Here is a 24,866-nt window from a genome sequence, read left to right as displayed (position 1 = left end):
TTGAAAGAGATGGCAAATGTTGAAAAACAGGAAAAGAGAAAATTGAGAGAACATTTCTGCAAAAATCAATTTATCTTTTGTGCAACAGGAAAAAAAGATTTCCCATGGAAAGAGCAACTGAAAAAGGCGAATTTGGAAGTGTGATTAAGGTTTGAAGCAATGCCAATGAATGAAGCAAAAGCAACAATGCAGAAATTAATAGAATTCAGATTAATTTTTTGGAATTTGTATTTTCACTTTTTTCTTTTGATTGATATTTTTTCTCCATTTTTTTTTAGATATTTTTTCTCCATTTGCATTTTCAGGAGACGATGAAATCAAAGGAAGAAAACATTGAGATTCAGAATGAAAATGAACAATTCTATGAAAATGCCTTATCACGAAAAAAGAGCTGAGGGGATGAGAAATTTCATTCAAGCAAAAAAGATGGGGAAGACATGAATCAGAAAAATAAAGACCAACCATAGAATTTGCTGAAGATGGCAGTTTCTTGAAATTAATAAAAATAGAATGAATCTGAAAAATGGAAAACAAGACAGAGAATTGAATTTCAAAAATGGAAGCAGTGAAGGAAATTATAGTTTTTGAAGTTTGGTTTGTTAATGGGATATCATAAAAATATGGGTTCATAAAACCCATAATCATCTTTGGAGCAATGATTCTTTTTGCTTTTCTTGTGTCTTTGCTCTCGGCTGTTTGCGACAAAGACAAAAACGATAAACGGAATAATGGATATGATGCTTTCTGTGTTCCTGGCGTGGAGAAGAGTGGTATTTTGGAGAAGGGAAGTGTTGTTCGGATGTTCTGCAAAATGCACAACTCGTCAGTTGAAATGAAAGGGATATTGCTTGAAAAGCCAGATAATTGTGTGATGATTGAAATAAGAGCAGGATCATTACTGCTGGTTGAGGGGAGTGTGTTTGTGAGAAAGAACGAGTGGAATGGTCATTTTGTGAGGAATGGAGGAACATGCTGGCTGATAAACACGACTTTGGGTGTTGGGAATGGTGAGGAATGTGGAATGATGGGGAGCGTGGTGAGGATGGAAGGAGGAGGTTTGTCTTCGTTGTTTGTGAGAAACAGTGAGTTTGAGAATGTTGTATTTTGTGGGAGTGGAGGCAGCATTCTGAGAGAGGGTGCAGGAGGCTTTGAATGCATTCAAAACTGTCGATTTGCGAATATCACAATGAAAATTATTGAAATAGAGGAGATGCCAATTGAGAAAGAGTGGATGATGAAGAGAAGCAAAATGGAGGATTGTGATGTTGAACGATCGATGAATGTGCTTGAGGGAGGGATAGCGAGCGGAACAGAAGGATCTGGTTCATTCAACTGCAACAATTGCACATTTGTTCAGAATGAAAGAGTGAATCGGAAAGTGAGGAATACAGAAAGAAATTCAACAACAGAAACAATTGAGTTCACGAACGCTGAATGGAATGAATGCTCTGCGCCTTGTGGAGGAGCGCTGTATGTGCATGACAATTCAAATGCGACGCTGACTGTTGAGAATTCGTCTTTTGTGAAATGCAATGCGACTTCCACTAGAGGAGGGGGGATATATGCTTTGAAAATTGCGGAATGCACTGTTAAGCATTCCACATTTGTTGAGTGTTATTGCGTCTCGTCAGTTGACTATGGAGGGGCAGGCGTTGAGAATTATGAAATTACAACTCAAGTATTTTTTGAGAATTGTTTGTTTAAAGATGGATGGACTGGGAATGATGCTGGAGGACTTGGAATTTGGAGTTCAAAAACTACAAAAACAAAAGATTGTGTTTTGAATTGCTTTTTCCAAAATTGCAGCGTTCACTCCCCAACAAGCTCCGATGGCGGAGGGTTTGCTCATTGGCATGGAGTGGACAAAGTTGTTTCTCACAACTGCCTCTTTCAAGGATGCCATTCGGATTTACGCGGAGGAGGCGTAAGTATTCATGCTGATGGACACTATGGAAATCTTTTGTGGTTTTGCTTTTTCCACAATAACACAGCTCCGAATGGAAATGATATATGTGTTTGCGATAACGATACAGATATCCAGGTTGTTTTCTGTTATTCAACACGAACAGAAGGAGTCAGATATTATGCTGATGGTGACAAAAGTGAATGGCTGCCGAATGAAGGAGGAAGAAGCAGATTTGTTGCTTCGAAGGAGAGTCAAGAGAATGCAAAAGACACATTCAGCTGCGGATTGAATGAAAGCTGTGCGTGCCTCACAATCAGCCATTGCCTTTCCCAAATGATTGTGGGGTTTGTGGAGGAAATCAAGGTGCTTTCTGGGAAAGTTGTGGAAGGAAAAGGAGTTGATATTGGAGAAAAAACGATTTCTGTGAATGGCGCTTCAGTATCTGGATCATCAATTGAAACAAAGTTTGAGGCAAACAGGCTGGGTCTGTTTTGTGTTGGAACAGGGAAATTGGTTGTGAGCGATCTATCTGTGATTCACAATTCTTCATTTGAAAACAACAGACAATGCAGGTTGTTTGAAGTGAGAGGAAGTGGATTGATGAATGTGAAGAGAATGGACATATCAATGGATGCAGCTCATTCAGAAGAAAAGAGTATTCAAAGATCACTTGTGAAGGTGGAAGGAGGAGAGTTGAAGATGAAAGATGTGAAATGGGTCCAAACATTCAGCACCACAAGTTTGATATCTGTGCCTCAAGAATCGTCTGCAACATTGACCCTGGGCAACTGCACATTCAGCAATATTGTGAGAACAACAACCGGATCATCGCTGATGAGTGTGGGTGAAGGGTCACATTCAATAACCCTTGAAGAATGCACCATTGATGGCTGCGGAAGTGAAGACTCTGAGTTTGGAGGGGGTATGATGGTTGCAGTGGGAAGCGGGGGTTCATTGAATGTGAAAGGAGGAATTGCGAAGAACTGTTATGCCTCAACCACTCAAGGCAGAGGAGGGGGAATTGGGCTGAAAGTGAGAGAAACAAATGCCAACTTTCATATTTCATCAGCATTTGAAGGAAACAGAGCCAAGTGGGGAAATGATATTTTCATTGATTCTCCGAATTTGGAATCAGCAGCAAGAAGTGGGAAGATCACTTCATTAACAGCTTCGAATCCATTGCTGGATGAAATTCGAGGATTCGATAAAGGCGATGACTCAACGCCAATTCCTTTGGGTGCTTATCTGATTCCTTTGCCAGATGAGATTTATGTGAGCAGTATTGATGCATTTGACCATTCTCTTTGTGGATTTGCTGAGTTTCCCTGCCTGAGTCTGAGGCATTGTTTGACGAGGCAAGAAGAGGAAAAGAAGATTGTTGTTGATGGGATGATTGAAGTGAAAAATGAATTGATATTCGACTCATTCAAACACACAATCAGGGGAAAAGATGAAAACAGCGGATGGAAAGTGATTGACGATTCTGATGGAAGTGGAGAAAGCATGATAACAGTCAGTGCAAATGCAAATATCAGTTCACTAACTTTCTCTGTTCCTTCTGCTCTCCAAAATCACGAAGTGTTCTTCTTTTCTTCCTCACAATTCTTTTCGCTTGAAGATTGCTCACTTTCTTTGCAAAATTCCCAGTCGGCGTTATCTTATGTGTTTTTGTCCGTGTCAGCAGGTGAGGTGTCCGTTTCATCGTTTTCTGCGTTGTCTTTGTCCATTGGGAATCATCCATTGATTAGCCTTGTTGGAAGTGGTGTTTATGGCACATTCACTTCCATGAGTGTTGAGGATATTAACTCTGAAACACAGAGTGTCTTATTTGGAGTTGCTGATGGAGCATCCATCACAATAGAGGATTCAACACTTTCAGTGAAAGCAGCATCGCCAGCAGATTTGCCATCAGGATCAATAAGAGTGATTTCCACAAGTTCAGCCAAGTCAGTGAAATTGTTGAACAATACGATGAGTGGATTCAAAGGGGATGGAGGAGATGGAGGAGCAGTGGAATGCACACTTGGGAGAGATTGTTCTCTTGAAATTGTTGGAGGAACAATGTGCGGGTGTGAGAGCAATGGAGGAAATGGAGGAGGGTTGTGGGTTTTGATGAATGAAGGATCATCATTCACTGTGGGAAACATCACAGATACTTCCCTTCTGAGAACAAAAACTTCAAATGATGAAAGTAATTTGTTGCAACTTGAGAGCTGCAAGGCAACACAAACGGCAGATGGAGAGTGCGGATATGGAGGAGGGATTTATCTTCATCTGGCTGAAGGAGCGCAGTCATTCGTTTTGAGGGATGTTTCATTTTCTGAATGTGATGCCAGAGAGGGGAAAGAAATCTTCATCAACGCACATGATCTTTCGAGTGTGATTAACAGAGAATCGATCAGCTTTGGAGTTGATTTGAATGATTTCACAAAATTGAATGGATTTGAGAGATCAACGCTGAATGAAACATTTGCCATCCCGCTGGTGGTGTATCTGTGGAACAACTTTTCAGCTCCAGCGTTTGTGGGAGGATCTTTGGGCCATGATTTTTCGATGTGCGGATATGAAGCGTCTCCATGTTCGACTATTTTGAAGGCAGTGTCACTCCACTTTGAAGGGAAGAATAAGGATGTCTCAATTTGTGAGCCATTTTCATTTGATGAGGAATTGGATTTGACCTCAAACGAATGGAGCATTGCATCCAAAGAGAATGAAATGAAGTGTGAAGTTTCTGAACAGAAAGAGGGAGCACAAAATGGACTGATTGAAAGCTCGGTCAGTGTGTTTGTGACTGGAATTATCTTTTCTTTGAAGAAATCGCTGACAGATCATGAAAGTGTGTTTGAGTGCCATTCAGAGAAACTCACACTGACCAAATGTGGGATGGAAGGAGGGGATGAGGCTATTTCGACAGTGTTTGTGAAGGCTGCTGGAGGGGTGGTGGAGATTAATGAGTTTGCAACAAAGAATATGAAAATTGGAGATTCATCGGTATTTGTTGTTGAAGGGAATGCAGAAAGTGTGCCTTCGATGAATATGACGAAGAGCAATTTTGCTGAAATCACATTTGGCGATGGGAGCGTTGTTGAGTGCCATAACGGAAATATCGATGAGATGTCAGGATGCACATTTTCATCGATTACTCGTTCGAAGGAAAGTGGAGGATGCACAAGTGTTGTGAACAATGAGAATGATGATGATGATGGAAGAGATTTCAAAGTGAAAATAGATGACTGCACATTTGAAGGGTGTGCTGTTGCTGGAGAGGAAGAAGAGATGGGAGGAGGTGCATTCTTTTATGAAGCATCTGCAAACACAAACCTATTGATAAGCGGGTGTGAGTTTTATTGCTGCACAGCACCACATGAAGAGGAAGGAGTTGGATATGGAGGAGGAATAATGCTGAAGATGCAGAAACAAGAGGAAGAGGAAGGAAAGGCAGGGTTTGTGATATCCTCGCCTGTTTTTTCGACTGACAAGCCGAATAATGCGAAGTTTGGGAAAGACTTATTCATTTCATCTCCATTGCTCATCAAGAGCATCAAGAACGAAACATTGCCATTTGTGAAAGATAGACTGGAGTTGCTGACAGAAGACTCGATGAGGGGATATGATGGGGGAAACAGAGAGTGTGCAATCCCGCTGATCTATTTCTGGAAAGAGATTGGATCGAGCGTGTTTATTACAGAGGAAGGAAAGAATGTGGCGGTGTGTGGGTTGGAAGAATATCCGTGCAGATCTGTTGATTATGGGCTGAAGAGAACAGTCAGTTCTGGAGTCGAGCGCATGATGATTCGTGGGGTTTGCGATGCAAGGAGTGTGATTGAGATGAGTGGGATGAAGGCGGAAGGAACAAATGGCGAAACAGACAAAATCCAATTTGTGAAAGCGATTGAGGGTGATGGAGATGCTATTGTTGAATGCAAAGGGGCTGTTCAATTCAAAGAAATGGGAATGGTGATTCCGACTGCTTTTGATAACGGAGCAAGCATTCTCATCCAGACAGGTTCAGATGCAATCAAAACGAGCATTGTGAGCTGTTCAATCAGCACACATGGCAGTGCCGAAGGCGAGGTGTCATTTGTGCTGATCGGTGCCTCGAAAGGAATTGTTGAGATTGAAAAGACAAACATCGCAGGATTGTCATCGATGTGTGAGATCATGAGTGTGTCAACAGATTGTGCGATAGCAATGAACAATGTGACATTTGAAGATATTGCATTGAGCGGGAAAAGTGCAGTTGCGATGAGTGAAAATACGATTGCTTCAAGCGAAAAGAATGATGCAGAAGAAGTATGGAATATTCTATTTGAGCAATGCATATTTGCGAATGTGAAGCACAGTGCGACAATCAACCCTTCATTGCTTTGCTGTGACGTGTCGAATGATGTGAGATTGAAAATGGAGAATTCGACAATTGATGGGTGTGGATCGGCAAGCTCGAATGAAGGAGGAGGAATGTTCTTCCTCCTCAATGAGAGGGGGAAGCTGGAGATGAACCACACGAATGTGGTAAAATGTTTCTGCTCGAACATTGGGAGGGGCGGAGGGATGTTTTTGAAATCGCAGAGTGTCTCACAGGAAGCATTGCCATTTGTGCTGTCGAACATCACATTGCGAGAGAATGTTGCTTCGAAAGGGAGGGATGTGTTTGTGAAGTGCACTGACCTTGACTCGCAGATAAGTGAATCACAGTTCCTGATAAACTTCGGGGAGCCGTTTGTGAAGGAGCTGGCAATATGGGGATGCACAGCAGACAATTATGGGGATGAGGAGGATCTTCTGCGAAGAGTGTTTGTGTTCAGAAGTGAGTTCATATTTGTGTCTTCTGTTGTGGGGAACAGCAGCGACAGCAAGCAGTGTGGGGAGATGAAGAGCACATGCTCCTCGCTGGATGTTGGGGTGAGCCACATCATCCCGTCGGATTATTCGCAGTTATTGATCTGGAATGAAACAACATTGACTGGCTCGTGCTCTGCTCAAAGGGTGACCATCAAGTCGATGGAAGCAAGCAGGAATGCCAAAATCAAAGTGAGCGAGATCAGTTTGGCAGATGAGGGAGTTGTGAGAACTTCAGAGTCTGTTCGATTTGAGAAAGTGATATTTGCTTTTGATGGGGTGCAAAATGCTATCTGCTCGTGCTTGCTGCACCAAATGAGCGGATCTCTAATTCTCGAATCTGTTTCGTTTCATTCAGAGAGCAGAACAACAGCGAATCCACAGCTCCTTTTCGATGCTTCTCTGATTGTTGTTGAAGATGGGGTATTTGAAGCAGATGCGTGCAGCGTTAACAGTTTGGGATTCACAAAACCTGTTTTCAACATATTGGGTTCGGAAAGAGCATCATTTGACGATCTGGGAGTGGATGATGTTCGATGCAAGAGTTCGGTGATTGAATGTGGAAAGAGCGAGAAAGTGAGTGTTTCAAGGCTGACAGGCACAAACATCACTCTTCAAAACGAAAGTCTTATCTCATTTGAAAACGGCCATTCTTCTCTGTTTGTTTCGTTGGTGTTGTCATCGTTTTCAAATATCAGCCGATCGACAAGTGGGTCTTGTATTGTCTGCACAACTCACCCGATGGGCTGTTTTGAGATGTGCAACTGCTCGCTCAGCAAGTGCTCATCAGAGTCACAAAAGGGGAGCCAGGTGGCGATAACATCGGCAGAGAAGATATTGATGGAATCGTGTGTGTTTGAAGGAAGTTTAGAGGAAAGAACCGAGAATTATTTGAATCGAGAAGAAGAAATATGTCGATGGAATGGATCTGTTGTTGATGTTGCGAAGAGTTCTGTGATGATGAAAGATACAGCAATCTTGAATTCACCAGAGGGTGGAATAACAACGAGTGGAGGAAATGTGAAAATTGAGAAAGGAGAGTTTTTGAATAACAATCCATCGATTGAAGGATATCCTTCGCTGAGAAGAAACATCATCTGCTCTGATTCAGGAATATTGAATGTGATGAGTTTGAAGGGAGGAGATGGATTGGAGAGAAATACATCACTTTGGATGTTGGATGATGGATGCAGTTTTGAAGGGATTGTTTCTGAAAGAGATTCATCATTCGTCATTCCTGTGCTGGAGAGCGTGGAAGCAAAAAAAGAGGCAAATAGAATGAAGCTGGCATTCAAAGGGATGCTTCTTGTTCCATGCAATCTGTCATTCTCTGTTGTGAAGAGGAAGGGAGATGAGAAGGAGATTGAAAAATTTGATTTTGATATGGAAGGATTCTTGTCAGAAAAAGAAGTTGAAGGGAGCGTGGCAAAAGATCTCCTCAGCAGTTGTGGAAATGAAATCGAAGTGAGTGCTTCAATTTTGTTTGGCAACGCAGAATCTCCTTCCTCAACAAATCCATTCATTCTGAAGAATGCAAGTGAAGCAAAGGGTGGAGATGAAAGGATTGTTGAAGGTGGAAACAAGGAAATGTCCATATGGCCAATAATCGTTATCGTGCTTGTTGTGATTTTGTTGATTGTTCTTGTTGGATTTATTTTGTTTGTTGTTCGATGGAAAAAGCAAAAGAGACGGACAGAAGAATTGGAGGTGATTGTGGAAGACAATATCAGAAAGGATCCGAAGGCGATTGAGATGGTGACGATGGAGATGTCGCCTGAGGATCAGTGGAGAAGGGCTGAGAGGGAGGCTGAGAAGAAGAATGAAGAGAGGATAAAGAAGATGGTGTTTGAGAAAAGCTTGGGACACTCCGAGTCATCAGAGCATTTATTGAGTGAAAGTGGATCGACTGAATATATTCTGGGGAGAGATTCAGATAAGATTCCTGAATGGATGCTGGAGAAGGTCGATGAGAAGGAAGAAGATGATGAAGAGACAAGAAAGCGAACACCTTCTCCATCCATTTCATCCATCTCAACAACTGACTCAGATTCAACATTTGTTCGAGGAGAGGATCTTTGTCCAACCACTTCATCAATGTCGAATCTGGTGGATGCAATGGCCTGCTCCTCGCCTCATGAGAAGCTGATTGTGGATCTGAGGGATTCGCTGTTCATGCTGTTGCATGGAAGGAATAAGACGAAGGAGATGGCAATAGGAACTCTGAAGGAGAGGGAGCAAACAGCTGCTCAGATCCTGTTCTGGGTGGCCAACCTTGCTCTCCATTCATTTGACGAAATGGAAAATGAGCTTTCCTCTTTGGCCAACTTGAGTCCCCACCTTGTGCTATTCTCCGAACACATGGTGATCTGCATTGTGATGCATTCTGACTTATTGTCAGATGATGACTCAGATTCATCATCCATCTCTTCATCAACAGTTGCAACGTCTGTCAGTGATGATGATAGAGACTCACTACCCTCGTCTGCCTTTGAGGATGAAGATGACTTCAGAAAAGAGTGCCTGAGGTGGAAGGCGCCTGAGCTGCTGATCAACAAGAAGATGGGTGCAACAAAGGAGTCGGTGGCATTCTCGATCGGGATGATGCTGTGGGAGTGCCTGACGCTCCAGATCCCATTTGGTGAGTATGAGGCAGAAATCGCTGGAGAAAAAATCAAAAATGGAGAGAGGCCACCCATGCAGCCCATCGGCTCGTCTGCCTTCTCTGAGCTCGTCAACGCCTGCCTGTCGGTGAACCCCGCCGACAGACAGACCCTCACCAGTCTCAAGCGCCTGCTCATCCAGCACTTCCCGCCTGGCGCTGCCATCCTCACCCTCTCCGATGCAGTCGACTACACCTGCTGCTCCGACAGGCAGCATCAACTCTCTGGCTCAGCCTTGTGCAGCTCCATCTCGGCCACTTTCATCTCGTAGAATACTGTTTTCCTCCTTCCTGTCCGATATCTTGTTCATCGGCGTGCAGGATTCGCTTCAACAAGGTGGATTAGTATTGTCGAATTCGGTACAACAAATGGTGAACTGAAATGAAACACCCAATTTGTTCCTTCCAAATACCATTTATGATTTTTGTGATTTTTTTTTTCTTTTTGTTTGTCGATGAAGTTGTTGCACCAAGCACATCAACATTTGCGCATCTTTTTCTGTTTGTTTGCTTCTATCCCCGCCGTTTTTGTTTTTGTGACACTTCACCTTTGCCATTTTCTGTCCTTCCCCTTGCTGCTCTTCGTCTTCTTTCTTTTGCGTTTGTCTTGCTCTTTTTTTGTGTTTTTGAATACAAACAATGAAGTGATTGTTGAAAGCAGATAAGCTCAATTCTTTGAACTTAAAAATGTCACAAACCAGCAGCCACACAGAGCAGCCCTCTTTGTCACAGTTCCAGAGAGAAAGAGGAAGAGACAAAACAAAATAATCTCAATTCCCCAGACTCATTCCCATTCGCTTTCCAAACAATTCTGAGCCAAAGGAAGAGCTGGATGTGGCTGCTTCTGTGGAACTGATGGAATTGGCTGGTGGGCTGATGCTTGTGCCTCATTGCCACTGGGCAGAAAATGTGCGAGTTGTTGAAGGCGAGAAAGCACAATGGAAGAAGACTCAAATTCCTTCTCATCTCAAATGTCCAAGGCAGTTAAATTGGCTCTTTCTCATCGCTGTGAGCCAGAATCTGTCGCATCCCAGCGGTTTGAGACTCTCGCCCCTCGGCAGTGCTCATTCACGATGCTTCCTCAAAGTGGCACATTTCCTCCAGCTTTGCCAAACAACAAACATAAACCTTCACACCAGCAAACGAAACACATACTTTGTCAAATGGCTCGTCTAGCTTGGCCTCAACAAGAAATCTTGTTTTTGCATTTTTCAAAGCAAGCTGCCCCCTGACATTTGCTTTCAAAAATACAATAATAAGGATATTGGAGTTATATATTGGGGGAAAAAATACTTTTCCCGTTTAGTTTATCTTTTTGCAAGAAACCAAAATTTCTGTTTGCTCAATAATGCATGTTTCGATATTCGAAATCCAACATGTGATTTCTTGAATCTTTGACAGCTTGCCAGATCTGCAATTCGTCTGAAAAGAATTATGAAATATTGCTTCAGCATTCAATCCAGAAACCTCACCCATGCCTGCAATCCGAACACTTCTGTCGCACCCAAAAATTCAGAAAACGATATTTGACAGATTCAAACTGTCATAAGCACATTTGTCCAAAATATAAAATATCTCAAATCCAATGAAATGATGATGCATACGCTATGGAAGAAACTTTGTTGCTTCTGATTGCTGAATGCAGCCGCAAAGTGCAGATGAAAATGATTGCAAGTGAAAGCTCAACGAGGGTTCGTTTTCATTGCAGATGCCAAGAAGAAACAGCAAATTGCAGAAATAATATCTGAGGAATATGGCCAATTTTTTATTTGTTTTCAATTTACAGGAACCATTGGATAATTGCATTTTTTCCACTTTTTGGAAATCACTTTTGAAAAATGGTTTGAAATAATTACATAAGTCCATGGTTTCCCATCAGGCCATGAAGCTTATGAAAAGATTTGATAAGAACAGGGGATAAATCTCATGAGGAAAGGTGGTTTGGAGCAATTTGATTTGTTTTGACATTTTCCAAATTATTGGTTCCAATCAAAAAGTCAAACGCATCTTAATAATGTTTGATTATATTCTTTCTCAGCTATGATTTTCTTTCGATAGTTTCTAATCAAAAGCACATTTAAAAGAATCACAAAATATCTGGACTTGCTTTGATTTCGCAATTATTGCCATGTCCAAAAAAAAAAATTATCCTTTCTAAGAAGTTATAACCTTTATTTTTTATTTTTTAACAAAAAATTAAAACAAGGAAACTCAAATTACTCTAAATCAAAAGATATAAATTTGATTAACAAGATCTAACTATAAATATGTGGGAAATGTTATAAACCAAAACTTTGTATTCAAGCAAGGGTAACAAATAAAGGTTGAAAATTTGTGAGCTTTTTGTTCATGCGAATTTAGAAAATTAAACAGCAAAAAAATGTTACACCAATTAAAAAACAACAGTTGTGGAGAAAATGATTATTACATTCAATGTACAATACAAGATCTGTCCAGATATTCAGAATTATAATGAAAGTCAAACGGACTTAATTTCCGTATATTCACCGAACAAGAAGAAATAAGCCAAACCTCGCTTTTGATAAGAAGTGCTCTCTCAAAAATTAACGTTAGCCCATGCAAGAACAACAAATTAAATGCAATATAAAGACTAAGATATCAAAGTATTCAAAGTTAAAAAAAAATTAACTCAAAAAAATTAAATTTGAAAGGTTCATCTCTTCTGCATATGTGCAGGTAAAAAAGTTGAAAAGAAAGTGAAAGCTAAAAAAACTTTCATATCGTGGAAAACCAAAATCAAACGAAGAGGATGCATAAATGAAATTGTCGAAGTGTTGATGGAAAAATACATATTCAGCAAAAATGTACTTTTAAATGATAAAATCACATTCTACGAAGTGCACAAGAAAATAGTTACTGGACTAAAGAAATTGAAAGTATTTCTCAAATCATATGCATCCAAATAAATCTCTCAATTTACAGTCAATATACAGTTTGTACGTATTTCAGTAACCTCACTAGAACTTAAATACAAAACATTAATGCGATGATTTTTCTAATATGCAAGTGACTACAACACAAATTTATAATCAAACTTATGTTGTATGCACTTTAAGTGATTTGTTTTTCATATTTTCTTTGAAAAAGTTATTTTGCTCTTGGTTAGGCATAGAAGTTTCCTCGTAATTGGAACCAGAATTTGTTAAAGAGGATGAAGATGAAGATGATGAAGATGAAATTGCAGAAAGATTCGCTTCAATTGCACGAGGAGATTGTTTGCTAGTTGATGTTTGTGCAGACTCATCCTGATTTAAGACAGCATCAGACGAGCAATCGTGTGACTGCGACGAAGCATTCAAAGCAGCTGCAGCAAGCCGATGCGTCTTCCATGCTCGCCTTGCAGCACTCCACTCAGGCGACGGCAGGGGAAGCGTCGGCTGCAGCAGAGATATCTTCATTCTCTGCACTCTTGTGACAATGTGCCTGGGGACAGCTTCTTGCTCTGATTTAGACGATCCCATCGAAGACTGAGCACCTCCAGCATCCGATGAAAGACTCAGAATCTCTTCCACAACGCCACTCAGCGCAGCCCAAATCTCCGCCTTCTGCTCGCTCGGTGAATAGTCAAAGACGCGCTGTGCAACGTAGTTTCCGAACTGATCGTAGAGCAAATGCATCAGTGGGTGGATGTCTGAATAAGAGTTGGCTGACCAATCGCGCTGAGGCAGCTCGGCACACGACAGCTCTTTGATGATGTTGCGCCGCAGCTGCGGAGAAGAGTACACGATACACTTCTCAACCACATTAGACGAGTACTTTTGCTTTGCAAGGATGAAAAACGATCCAGAAAGCGCATTGACAACAAGAGAGCGCCCGTTGTCGTCGCAATGTACCATCAAATGAGATATCACGTAGTTGCCAAACTGGCTAAGCACAACAGCCAAAATGTCGCCCAGCAAACCTTTCACCATCTCGATGCGTCCAGCAGGAGACAAATGTTCAGCCAGCCGCTGGAACACACGGCAGCCATATGGATGTCTGGCAAGGTTGGTCGGCATGTTTCTGTTTAATATCGACAACACAAGAGACAGGTCAGACTCTGATGCTGCTGGGCATTCGATACAGCGCTGGATGACGTGGTTGCCATTCTGATTGTGCAGCAAAAGAAGAGAATGAGGGAAGATTTCCACAGCCAAATGGCGGCTAACTTGCTGTCCTGTTAGTCCTCGGAAGGGATGATGAATGATGCGCTTGCGATCTTTTATTTTGTCTTGAGATCCTTTTGTTTTGCTATCATTTGCACTATTTTCTTCTTTTCCCTTTCCTTCTGCTTGACTTTTATCTTCTTTCTGATCTCCTGTTTCTTTATCTTTTCCTTCAGATTCTTGCTTGTCCTTGTCACTGTCACAAACTTTGTCGCTTTCTTTCTTTGACTCATCGGTATTTGCATTTTCTTTTTCGCCTTCCTCTTCTTCCTCCTCCTCCTCCTCATCTTCCTCCTCCTCCGCTTCCTCATCAAAGCTCTCATCCTCTACTCCCTCATTCCCCTCAAACGCATCAAGCGCATCCATCACACTTTGGACAAGTCTGCATCCAAATGTGTGTGTTGCCAGCTCAAGCATCCTTCCAGAGAGCGCAAAGGCAACACGCTTCAACTGCATCAGCCGCATCTTCAGCACAGCTGCCTTCAGCACGCTGCTTCCAAACGGGTCGACTGCGAGCAGATACACCGAAGTCGCATTCGTCACAAGCTCGTCCAACAGCTTGCTGGTAAGCAGCGATGTGGAAAGCAAAGATTCGTCGATAAACCTAGACGACGATGAAGATGTGTCGTTTTGCGTCTCCTGCTTGCTATCTGCTGAGCCTTCTTCTTTTTCTTCCTTCATATCGTCTTTCCCTTTTTTCGCTTTCTTTTCGTTCTTCTTCTTTCTTCTTTCGTTCCTCTCACATTCTCTCAGTTCCTTTTCCATCAAATACAACGGCGCACACTGCCTGAACATGTTCATCAGCGTCTGCGAGCCCACCTGATCCAGCGCAAAGGCCATCACATTGCCCTTCATGTCTGCCAGAGAGAGAGGCACATCTCTGTTCTGCAGATGATGCTGAAGCAGCTGGTTGTCTGTTGCATACGGCGTCGAAGAGGCAGCTGCGCCAAATGACGCAGCACTTGAAGAAGCCAGAGAAGCAGTTGATTTGAACGTCGTAGTCTGACTCGACAGGTCAGAAGAGAGAGAAGAAGGCGTTGAAGGAAACAGTGCAGAGTTAGAGGCTTGCGATGAACTGGATGACAATCGAGAGGAAGTGGACAAAGTGTCATTCATCGGAATCATCGCATTCTGAGACAGCTTCTGCTGCGATGAACGAGCAGATGGATGGCTGTATCTGTATGAAGGATCGCTGTTGATGCTCACAAACTTCTGGGCGTTCGGATTAATCCGCTGGAACTGCTGGTGCGGAGTGAATGGCTGGCCGTATGGAGCCATTTGCTGCTGCTGCTGCTGTTGTTGTTGTAGCTGTTGTTGCGGTTGTTGCGGCTGAAACTGGCGGAGATTGTAGCCAGCCGCTTTTTGAGGGGCCATGGCAGATGGGAAGGTGTCCTGTGCATTTGGATACTGAGCGTATTGTGTGCCTGCTGGGGCCATCCGATAGAACTGCTGAGGATCAACTGCTTCAGCAGAAGGATGGACAGGCGCATACCCCATGGGAGCATACACCATCTGCGCATATTGCGGAGGATGAGATGAGGCAGCATTGGCAAATGAAGAAGGCATCGGAGAAGAAAGAGAATTAGAAGCAGAACCAGGGACAGAAGCCGAGGGAGCCATTGGATAAGGAGAAGAATGAGAAGCAGACATATTTGATCCATTCGTAATGTATGCAACTTGTCCATTTTGAGTGTTCAGAATCGTCTTGTTGCCATTCTGCTGCTGCACATAATGCTGTGGAGATGGAGACATCACTGACTGCATATGAGATGGAGCCATCATAATCATAACAGGCTGAGCAGCTTCGCTCGCCTGTATTGCAGTTTGAGGAGAAGAAGATTGTTGGGAGGGATTGTTCTGAATCATCGCAGACGTCTGTGCATATTGCTGAGGAGGCTGATTCTGTGCCACAAACTGAACAGGAAGAGGCTGAAGCTGACCTGCCTGATTGACAATCATCTGTGGGCGTTGCATCTCCTGCTGATACATCGCCTGCTGGTTGAATGAAGATTGGTGTGCTGAATGAGAATCTTGTTGTTGAGACTGATTTGCCATTGAAAACTGATGCATCTGTGCTGACGCTGTGTTCACAGGGGAACCTTGAGGAGATTGAGATGGCAAAGAGGAAGACGAAGAAGTCGTGAAAAACACTTCTTGTTCTTTTGTCTGATCCTGAATGGCGCGCACAGACTCAGGATAAGAAGACGATACTGGGCTAATCTGCTGCGGCTGCGGCTGCGGCTGCTGCTGTTGCTGCTGAGGTTGTGCTAAGATGATGTACTGCGAAGGAACAAACTGTTGCGATTGCTGCTGCTGTTGTTGTTGCTGCTGTGGCTGCTGCGATGAAGGTGATGAAACATACAGTGAAGGAGTGAAGTATTGATACTGATAGGAGTTTTGAAGCTGCTGGACAGAGCCTGAGGGGCGGAATGCGTCCTGTTGTTCTTGCACCAAATACCTCTCCTGCCCAGTGGAAGTGGCAACTGATGCAGGTGCAGATGACGCTGGTACCAAAATGGTAGACGGAGATGGTGTGGCAAAAGAAGATATAAACGGCTGGGAAAGCGAGAAAACAGACTGTCCAGCAAAAGATTCAGATTCACCAGAGCACGAGGACGATGATGAAGATGAAGATGACGAAGAGGTTGAAGCTGAGAAATTTGTCTGAGATTTATCTGCAGGAGTAGAAGAATCAGTAACGGAAGTAGACGTTTTTCCTTCTTGTCTCTGGAGTTGGTTCTGCTCAGATCTAACAGCTGCATCGAAGGTCGATGGTGGGGATGCTGAAGGAGGTGAAAGTGAATTAAAAGGAGAAGAGGTAAATGTTGACGAGGTTGCCAACTTTAGAAGCTCTTCGGACGTTGTTGGAAAAGGTGAGGTAGAAAATGAAGGTGATGATGTGATTCCTAGCATTGGAGGTGAATGTTGGATAATAAACGGACCAACTGTTGAGCCCATAGGCTGTCCTAAAACTTGAGGAGTGGAAGTTGATCCGAATGACTGTTGAGAAGTTACAAATGAAGGTGAAAATGTCATAAGTTGAGGAACAGGCAATGACGGAGATATTATTGACGGATACATTTGTGAAGAACCAGGTTGCATAAATGACGAAGATTGCCCAACGACCGGAGTCGCAGCAAGAGTAAACGATGAAGAAGGATCTTGGCGGGAAGAATCTCCTGATGGAGAAGATGCTTGAACAGCTTGAACAGAAACCATTGATGGATTAAAAGTAGATGAAGCTCCATTTTGCGCTTGCGATGAATTATTTGAAGCATTTGCATTGTTATTTTGGTCTTGAGATTGTGAATCAGAGGCACGAAGCGGAGAAGGGGTTGCTCCAGTTTTCGGTAATGGCAACGGATTAAATGACGATTGAGAAAATAAAGTTGACCCAGATGACGAAGATGAAAATAATGAAACAATGGACGGAGATCCAGTTTGCATAATTGCCGGTGTTGGAGGAGAATGTTGTGTCGTGAAACCAAGTGTCGGAGGCGATGCAACTGCTCCAACATTCACAATTGGCGATTTCAAAGAATAGCAAATTTGTGGAGATCCTTGGAATGATGACATAAAGCTTTATAATAAAAAAATTTACGGAAAACACAAAAAAATAATTCGGCGGGGAAAAAATTAGTAAATATTGAATATTGAATATTAATTTCCAGACTTTGGCGAATAAAACGATGTCTGCTGTTGATACGCTTTAAATGTGGGCGAAGGCATGGGCATCTCCTCCCTTTGTTCCTCAACTTGTTGAAGCGACATTTTTTAATATGCTTCATATGGGACATTTCTTAGAAATTCCAAATGAATTTCTTGATATTAAATTTAGCAACATATCTTATCTTCTCATTTCAAAGGAATAAATGATCAAAAAAATACCTTCATATTTTATTTGTGAATAAACTGCTTTTGGAAAAATGCATATAACAATTCACAAACTGAATGAACTGCTTCGTATCCTTTCAGTTTGTTATAAATTCAGCTTATTGAAAAATATTACTTCACTTATATTCTGTTAAATGCATGTTAAATATGAAAATCAGATTACACAAATCTCGCAACGTCAGCTTTATGAGTGGAAAGTTCTCGACAACGAAGAAGAGACAACACTAACAGATAATCAACTATCTCTTTTGCTCATTCATCCTGCTTTTCGTAGACTAAATGATCAAACAAACAACAAAAGAACTTCATCGCATAACATGAAAGCTATTGAAGCTGGAGTTCAGTTATTATCAGGCAAAAAATTTGAGTTTGCTTTATAGATTTATTTGTATATAATATTTTCTTTCAGCATCCACAAAATTCAACAAATTGTTCGAGTTTTTTCAATTTTTGAGGAAGAGGATGGCCTAAACTTAAATAAACCGAACATTTTAAATCATTGTCTAAATGTTTGATTTTCTTTTAACATTTTTGTTTCTTTATATCTGACGATTTTGCATTTGTGACCATGTTAAAAATTTTGAGTCTTGCAAATTAATTATCTCTCCTCGAAAATTGCGTGATTTTTTAGATGCAATGCAATTTGATGTGCCCAACTACTTACCGTTGCCAGATTTCTTTCGTGTTATGTCGCTATCTGTTGAAAAGCCTTCTTTTATACCTGGAGCGGAAAAGATATATTGGGGGTCGACACTTATCAACTCAGAGCAGCAAGCTTTGCAGTATTTAGACCAAGAATATCTTTCTGGTGTTAGAATATGTGGTAAAAATGCAAAAAATTCGATAGCCTCGTCTGGCCAGAAACGAATAGATGAAGCGAAAGCTTCCCCAAAGACGAAAAATGCCATTCAAGGGTTACCAAATAGCGTATCACCTCAAATATTGAGCAAGGACGGACAAGTTAGATTATCATTAAAGGTATACTAAATACAAAAGCAAGTAATTATAAATTTTGCAAGAATGGAATTGAACTATTCTGTTTTATATTTGAAGATGTTTTATCAAATAATGTTTTATCTTCTTTATTTGCCATTTAATAATTATGAAACAGCTTTCATCATTAGACAAATCTTTACTCGCAGATGAAATCCAAGCATTGAATGCAGGTGCTTTGGAATTGTTCAACACATCTTCGATGGAAGAAACCTTTAAAAAGATGGATGAGACCGGAAGACAATTTGCTTCAACCAAAAGATCTCTAAGCGAAGACCAAAAAAGCATTAAAAATCAAAAACAGCTTCCCCCTTCTCGCGCATTTTTTTCTTCTTCATATTCGCCTTCTTCTCCTTCAGTTTCCTCTTTTCTCTATTCGGAGAATCCCCAAACTTCATTTCAAGCAGCTCCACTGTCTGGTTCATCGCTCAGCAAATCACTGAACATGAAGGACAGTAGCTGTTCATTCCGTCCACCAAAACTGAAGATCAACAGAATTCCCCCGTTGTTTCGGTACCCTCCTGTCGCAAATGGCTCTTTCGGCTTTTCTGGGAAAGAGAGCGAATTAAACAGAGGAGCGGATCAAATACAAACAGAAAGGGCGACTGTGAATGAAGGAGAGTCTTGTGACGGAGAAAGTGTGGAAGTGACTTCTCGTTCGCTGTCAACATACCTTTCGCCTCCACGTGTTGGCATGTTTTCTTATCGGCGCCATCCGAAAAAAGGCATTCGAGACATGACAAAAAGACTGCCTTTGTATGATCCAGACGCTTATTCTCGGACAAGAAAGCTGACGAAACAGAAGCTGAGGAAAGAAGGAGTGTACTTTGTTGATGATGAATCTTCTTCGTCTTCAGAATCAGATGAAGAAGAGAAAGAAAAAGAAGATGAGAACGACAATGAAGCTGGAAAGGATGAAGGGCAAGCCAATGCAAGTGAAGAGGGTGATAAAACCAGAACCAAAAAATCGAAGCGCTCTCGAACGCATCACAAGCACAAGAAAGAGATAACCCAGCGGCGGATGGGGTGGAAGCACAAAGAGCGGGTGTATTATGTGTTTGCTGATCCGAATGTGACATACGGCCTTCCTCGCTCCTCGTTAGAGATAGACGAAGAGCAGAAGAATGGCTGGATGCCCAACCCTCAATTTTTGAAGGAGTGTGATTTTCCACTTGAAATGCCACCGCTTCCAGAAGAGCTGCACACGAAGTCGATATTCAGAAAAGAGAGCTTGAAGGAGAAGAGGAAGAGAGAGGAAGGAGGGAGCGAGGAGGAGGAAGAGGAGGGGAATAAGGAAGAAGAAATCGACAGTCTTGAGGAACTGTTATCTGATAGCGATGTTGCCAGAAAGAAAAGCAAAGCGAAAGATGGCGAAGACGAAGAAAAGACTCAAATGGAAATGGAAAAGAAGTATTTTGAGACAAAAAAGAAGGAAAGGGAAATTAGACAGAAGATTTTGGATGAAAAACTCGAAAGAGAAGGTCACAAATTCGAAACTGCTATAAATAATTCTGTTAAAAATAGCGAACAAATTTTATCTGACGAATCTCAATCAAATTCAAACATTAATGAGCTAGAAGAAGGATCTGACTTCCCCTCTTCACCTAGCAAGCACAATTCTTCTTCTTCTTCCTCCTCCTCTTCTTCTTCTGAGTCAAACGAAGCCTCTCTTCCAACCACACAGCGGCCGAGATATCGCTGCTTCCCTCTTCCGTGTCCAGATGTGCCGACTTCTGCGAGTGTGATGTCTGTTCCTCTGCATCAGCAGCCGATGGAGCTCTTTCGGGTGGCCACTCCTCCACCCTCGCTAACATTTCAGAAACTCAGCTGGGGATCAATCATTCAGTCGAAGTTCATCAAACAGGAAGAGATCGAGGCGTTTCAAAGGGAAAGAGGCAAAATCCCGGGAATTGTGGGAGGATACAAAGGGGATGAAGACAGCGAAGAGGAAGAGGATGATGCAGAGGAATCTGGAAACAAATCGATGGCTGAAGATTGCATATGCGATGCTGATGTTATTGAGGCAAAGAGAGCGAAAGCGAAAGCAAAAAGAGAGAAAAGATTGCAGAAGAGAATAAACAGATTGGCAAAGCCAAAGGAGATAGTCATCGGAGAAGAAGAGGCTATGAAGCAGTGGGAGCAGAATCTGAAGGAAAAGAAAAGAAAGCAACAAAAGATGCTCAAATTATCAGGCACAACAAAATCTTTAGCAGCTGCAATAAGCTCTCCATCCACGAATCTAAGTCCCGCATCTGCTTCTTCTTCTTCTTCTCCGTTGGGATACAGCGGAGCTGAAAAGCGGAAAAAGGAGAAAGATCTCAAACAGCAGACTGCTTTTCAGAACATGAAAAAGGAAAAAGAGCTGATTGGCACAGAACTTCTGCTGGCGCCAACAGGGAATGACATGTACGTTCCCTTTGAAACTCCACCGTCTGTGCTTCCTCCTCTTTCTTTGCATCCAGCCGCCCCAATCCATCGCATCCCAGAGTCTGCCAGCTCTTGCCTTGCATCGTCTTTGACACTGCCAATATCATACAGAAAGAAAATGAATGAATTAAGCGCAACTACTTCGAGATTTTATCTTCCTCCAACAAACGAGCCAAGTTCTTCTTCGACTGTACCATCTGCACATTTGTCTCCAATCCACTCGTCTTCACATGTCCCAGCCAAAAACAAGCTCCAGCGATCGATTGCGCTTTTCGAGCAGAAGATGGAAGAGCAGCGTGTGACGATACTTCGGCTGCGTGAGGCAGAGGAGAAGATTCGGAGAGAAAGACTAGGCACACTCAGAGGAAGAAAGGCGAATATAGGGAAGGGTGGACAAAGAGATAGTTCATTAAAAGAAGGAGAGAGAAATAATGAAAATGAAAAGGCACAGCTGTCTTCTTCGTTAAATGTACCGACTTGGAGAAGTTTATCGTGTGGTCATTCGTATAATCGTGTTGTTATTTCTCCAACGCTTACTTTTTCTGTTCCTGCGAAGAAAATATTTTCAAAGAAAGAGCTTGCTCTTCTGACACCTCGTCAGAAATGGCTGATTTTGAATGAGGAAAGAGAAGTCGAAGCGAAGAAAAGGGACGAAATTGCAAAAGAGGAAGTGGTCGAAAAAAGGCAAGAGCTGAAAGAGATGGCAAAGCAGACAAGCAAACGAGTAGAAAAAGCAAAGAGAATTGAGAAAATGGCAGATACAAAGGAACTCAAAGCGAATATTAAGAACAATTCTGTGGAGAATGAAAAAAGAAATGATGAATTGGAAAAGAATAATGAAGAAGAAAATGAATTTTTAAATCCAGATATAAACAAAGCGCAAAGCATAAGCAATGAATCGTTAATAGCAAATGGAGGGAGAATGAATTTAAAGCCAAGATCTGGAAAACTGTCAAGAATAACAGAAAAGCTGAAGATTGTGAAAGAAGAAGATGATGAACAATTGGAACTATTAAATGATACAAGTGAAAAAGAAAATGCATCAATGAAATATGGAGTTTCACAATTCGAAGAAAAAGATTCTGAGAAAGGCAAAGCGAAAAGCAATGTACAAAACATTAATGAAATTCAAAAGAAAAAGATGGCTGACAACAGTCAAGAAAACAAAACGGATGAAAAAGAGAAAAATGAACAAAAGAATGCAAATCATCACAATAACACTCACAATTCCAATAATAATTTATCAAGCTCTGCAAATTTGGGCGGCATTGATTTATCTACAGCCACAATCACTACACATCGATTGCAAAGACATTTGATCAAAAATGTTGGCAGCTCTTCATCGTCTGATACAAATGCACAAAAAATGGGTTTGATTGATGCTGATTCTGGGGATGTTGTGCGAGTTTATCCACCTGAAATGCTAAACAGAATTCAGGAGCAAGCAAAAAGAAGTACAAAAAAGGGATATAAAGAAATATTTGCACAAAAAGATAAGCAAACTTTATCTTCTGATCAAAAGAAAGAATTTGAGAGTGGTTCAGAGAATGAACAGGATGAGGATGAGTCACTGGAGATTGATTGGATGAAGAATTCTGTTGAAAGGTTGCGGGCACAATATTTACTTGACCAAAAGCAGAAAGCATTGGATGCACTTGAAGAAGCAGCATATGAAGAAAGAATGAAAGAACTAATAAACAGGCAGAGGTATGAAAATGCTGACTACGAAGAAACAGAAAATGGAGAAGAGTATTATGAAGATTCGAGTGCTTCGATGTCTGAGGAGTCGAAAGAGGAGCCTGTGGGAATCAGCAGAGAGGAAGAGCCTTTTCCGATGGTTGATCATCCATTTGCTGGATTAGAAAGTGATGGTGATGCAGATGAAGGGGATGAAGGAGACGAAAGATATGAAGATAGTCATCGCGACTTGGATCAAAACTGTTGCGCTGATTCTGAAAATTCTAATTCGCCTCTGCTGATAAAAGACATGTTGCAGACTAACGCTAACGAAGCAACTTCTGCACTTAGTTCTGAAAGCGTTGCATCTGATTCCAAAGTAAAGCCTTCTCCGGCCACACCTTCAGCCACTCCGCTGACAGATGACTATTCCAACTCACCAGCAGCTGTCCGGCCAGCATTAGGAACATCTGTTTTCGAAGAGCGAAGTGCTCTGCTGCCTTCTTCGTTATCACAATTTTCATCTGAAAGTACAGATGTTTCTGAGGCTTTGCCTGTCTCACAGCGCGGACCGATATTTTATGATGAAGATTTTATCAAACAGAAACATCCATTGCGATCTGGGGAACAGAAAGGCATTGTGAAAAAAGTGCAGCGATCAAATACTTATTCTTCTTCGTGTTTGATCGATTCTCCTTCGCCTTCTTCGCTTGAGAATCAGAATCAGATGGATTCCACATATGCAGCCAATTTCACCGGAAATGTTCCTGTTAATGTGTTTTCTTCCACAACGCAAAATGACCAATCAACTACTTTTTCGTCTTCTTTATCTTCTCATTCTCAATGGCGCGAACTTTTCCAAAAAGCTCATCAAAAGAAGTCGAAAATTCACCATTTGAAACCAGCTGACCGCTCTGTCCGTCAGCCTGTCGATGAATCCCCGAGCATTCCAACAGAGCACCCAGCTCCATTACCGCAATCTCCCCACTTTCTTTCGCGTCCTCGTCCGAAGCAGACCTCTTCTTCTCCTTCTTGCAGCCAACCTGAAGTTGTTCGGCCTGCATCAACTCATTCGTCTTTTCTGATGCAGATACCACTTTCTCCACAGCCAAAGGACAGTCATTCTTCTAGTGAAGTTACCGATAAACTTTCTTCCACAAAGCCTTCTTTGTTTCCAACAGCGTCGCTTTTTTCTTCAGTTTCATCCCCGGTTAATTGTTCAACGCGCAAAACTTCAATTTCTTCAATTATTAGTAGTTCAACAGTGGAGAAAACTCCTTTGGATGCTCCTCAAATTCATTCTACACATCCAAAATCTGGCATTCACTTGAAAAATATTGATGGAATTCAGATATTTTCTTGATGAAAATGAGTTTTATATTCTAATGCACGAGAAAAAGGAAATAATTTTATTTTGGTATTATGTTTCTGCAAATATCTGCACTTTTTTATCTGCGAAAGAATTAGAAAAATGGAAATGGTTTGCATTTTTGATTTTTGAATGTTTAATAAAGACACTTCATAAATATGTTTAATTGATTATAAGTGATATTTATGAATTGTTAATCGGATTTTTTTAATTTGTTCTATATTATAAAACTTTATATGCTACTCCAACAGCTTTTTTGATCCAACGTAGGAATCAAACAATAATTATTATCATTTGGGATACTATTATGACTATTTTGAAAAAAAGCCTCGATTTATTCCAAACTTTTTGTGCTTTGATATAGTTATTAGTGTTTATTTTCTTTGTACAAAAAAAAAAAGAAAGAAAAAAAAGAAAAAAAAAAGAAAAGAAAAGAAAAGAAAATCACATCAAAATTTTAGTCAGTCTGTGTTCACAATAATAAAACGCAAACATGGGTTATTTAGCTTCAATTGTTACAACTGCACAATTAACATGTAATATTTTTCATTTCTTTTATAAAAAATATATTTTTATAATGAAATAACATTTTTGGACGGTTTTTATAAACATTCACAAAATTTTATCACAATGGAGCTAAAAAGACGAATCAACAAATCCAATGAGTAATTATTAACTCCGAGATAAAATTTCATGAATTTATGAGAAAAATTGATCAAAAAAATGTGAAACAAAAACAAATACTGACAATTTAATAGTTTCGACTTTTCAAAAAGTATAAACTTTTTTCAAGATTATAACGATTCTCAAAAGATCACATTGTTTTGCATAAAAAAGAAATATTAAGTTACAAAGATACACCAAAAATAATTCTAATTCGAAAATTAATAATTCAAAATCGGAATTTATAATTCAATTTCGGAATTAATAATTCAA

The 24,866-nt window shown here is 41.1% G+C and overlaps 3 protein-coding genes across 3 annotated transcripts; 2 read left to right on the top strand and 1 right to left on the bottom strand.

Moving 5' to 3' along the window:
• Nucleotides 1-655: 655 nt before the first annotated feature.
• On the top strand, nucleotides 656-10,064 carry MONOS_11653fu14686 (uncharacterized protein; the record flags this gene model as incomplete). Its single annotated transcript, XM_067864204.1, has 1 exon — nucleotides 656-10,064. The coding sequence occupies one exon, from the start codon at nucleotides 656-658 to the stop codon at nucleotides 9,674-9,676; it is 9,021 nt and encodes a 3,006-aa protein (XP_067728312.1). The 3' UTR covers nucleotides 9,677-10,064.
• Nucleotides 10,065-11,555: 1,491 nt separating this feature from the next.
• MONOS_11654 (putative pumilio) lies at nucleotides 11,556-17,341 on the bottom strand (the record flags this gene model as incomplete). The annotated part of the gene is made up of 2 exons (XM_067864205.1): nucleotides 11,556-17,150; nucleotides 17,244-17,341. The coding sequence occupies 2 exons, from the start codon at nucleotides 17,339-17,341 to the stop codon at nucleotides 12,461-12,463; spliced, it is 4,788 nt and encodes a 1,595-aa protein (XP_067728311.1). The 3' UTR covers nucleotides 11,556-12,460.
• A 123-nt stretch (nucleotides 17,342-17,464) lies between these two features.
• On the top strand, nucleotides 17,465-23,924 carry MONOS_11655 (uncharacterized protein; the record flags this gene model as incomplete). The annotated part of the gene is made up of 5 exons (XM_067864206.1): nucleotides 17,465-17,544; nucleotides 17,623-17,831; nucleotides 17,874-17,973; nucleotides 18,050-18,442; nucleotides 18,576-23,924. Exons 1-5 carry the CDS (start codon nucleotides 17,497-17,499, stop codon nucleotides 23,922-23,924), a joined length of 6,099 nt encoding a protein of 2,032 aa, XP_067728310.1. The 5' UTR covers nucleotides 17,465-17,496.
• Between the last annotated feature and the right edge of the window lie 942 nt (nucleotides 23,925-24,866).

This window comes from Monocercomonoides exilis (assembly GCF_001643675.1).
Source record: "Monocercomonoides exilis strain PA203 chromosome Unknown scaffold19-1596985, whole genome shotgun sequence".
Lineage (NCBI taxonomy): Eukaryota > Preaxostyla > Oxymonadida > Polymastigidae > Monocercomonoides > Monocercomonoides exilis.
The sequence above is the reverse complement of the archived record's forward strand: the minus strand, read 5'-3'. Positions and strand labels throughout refer to the sequence as shown.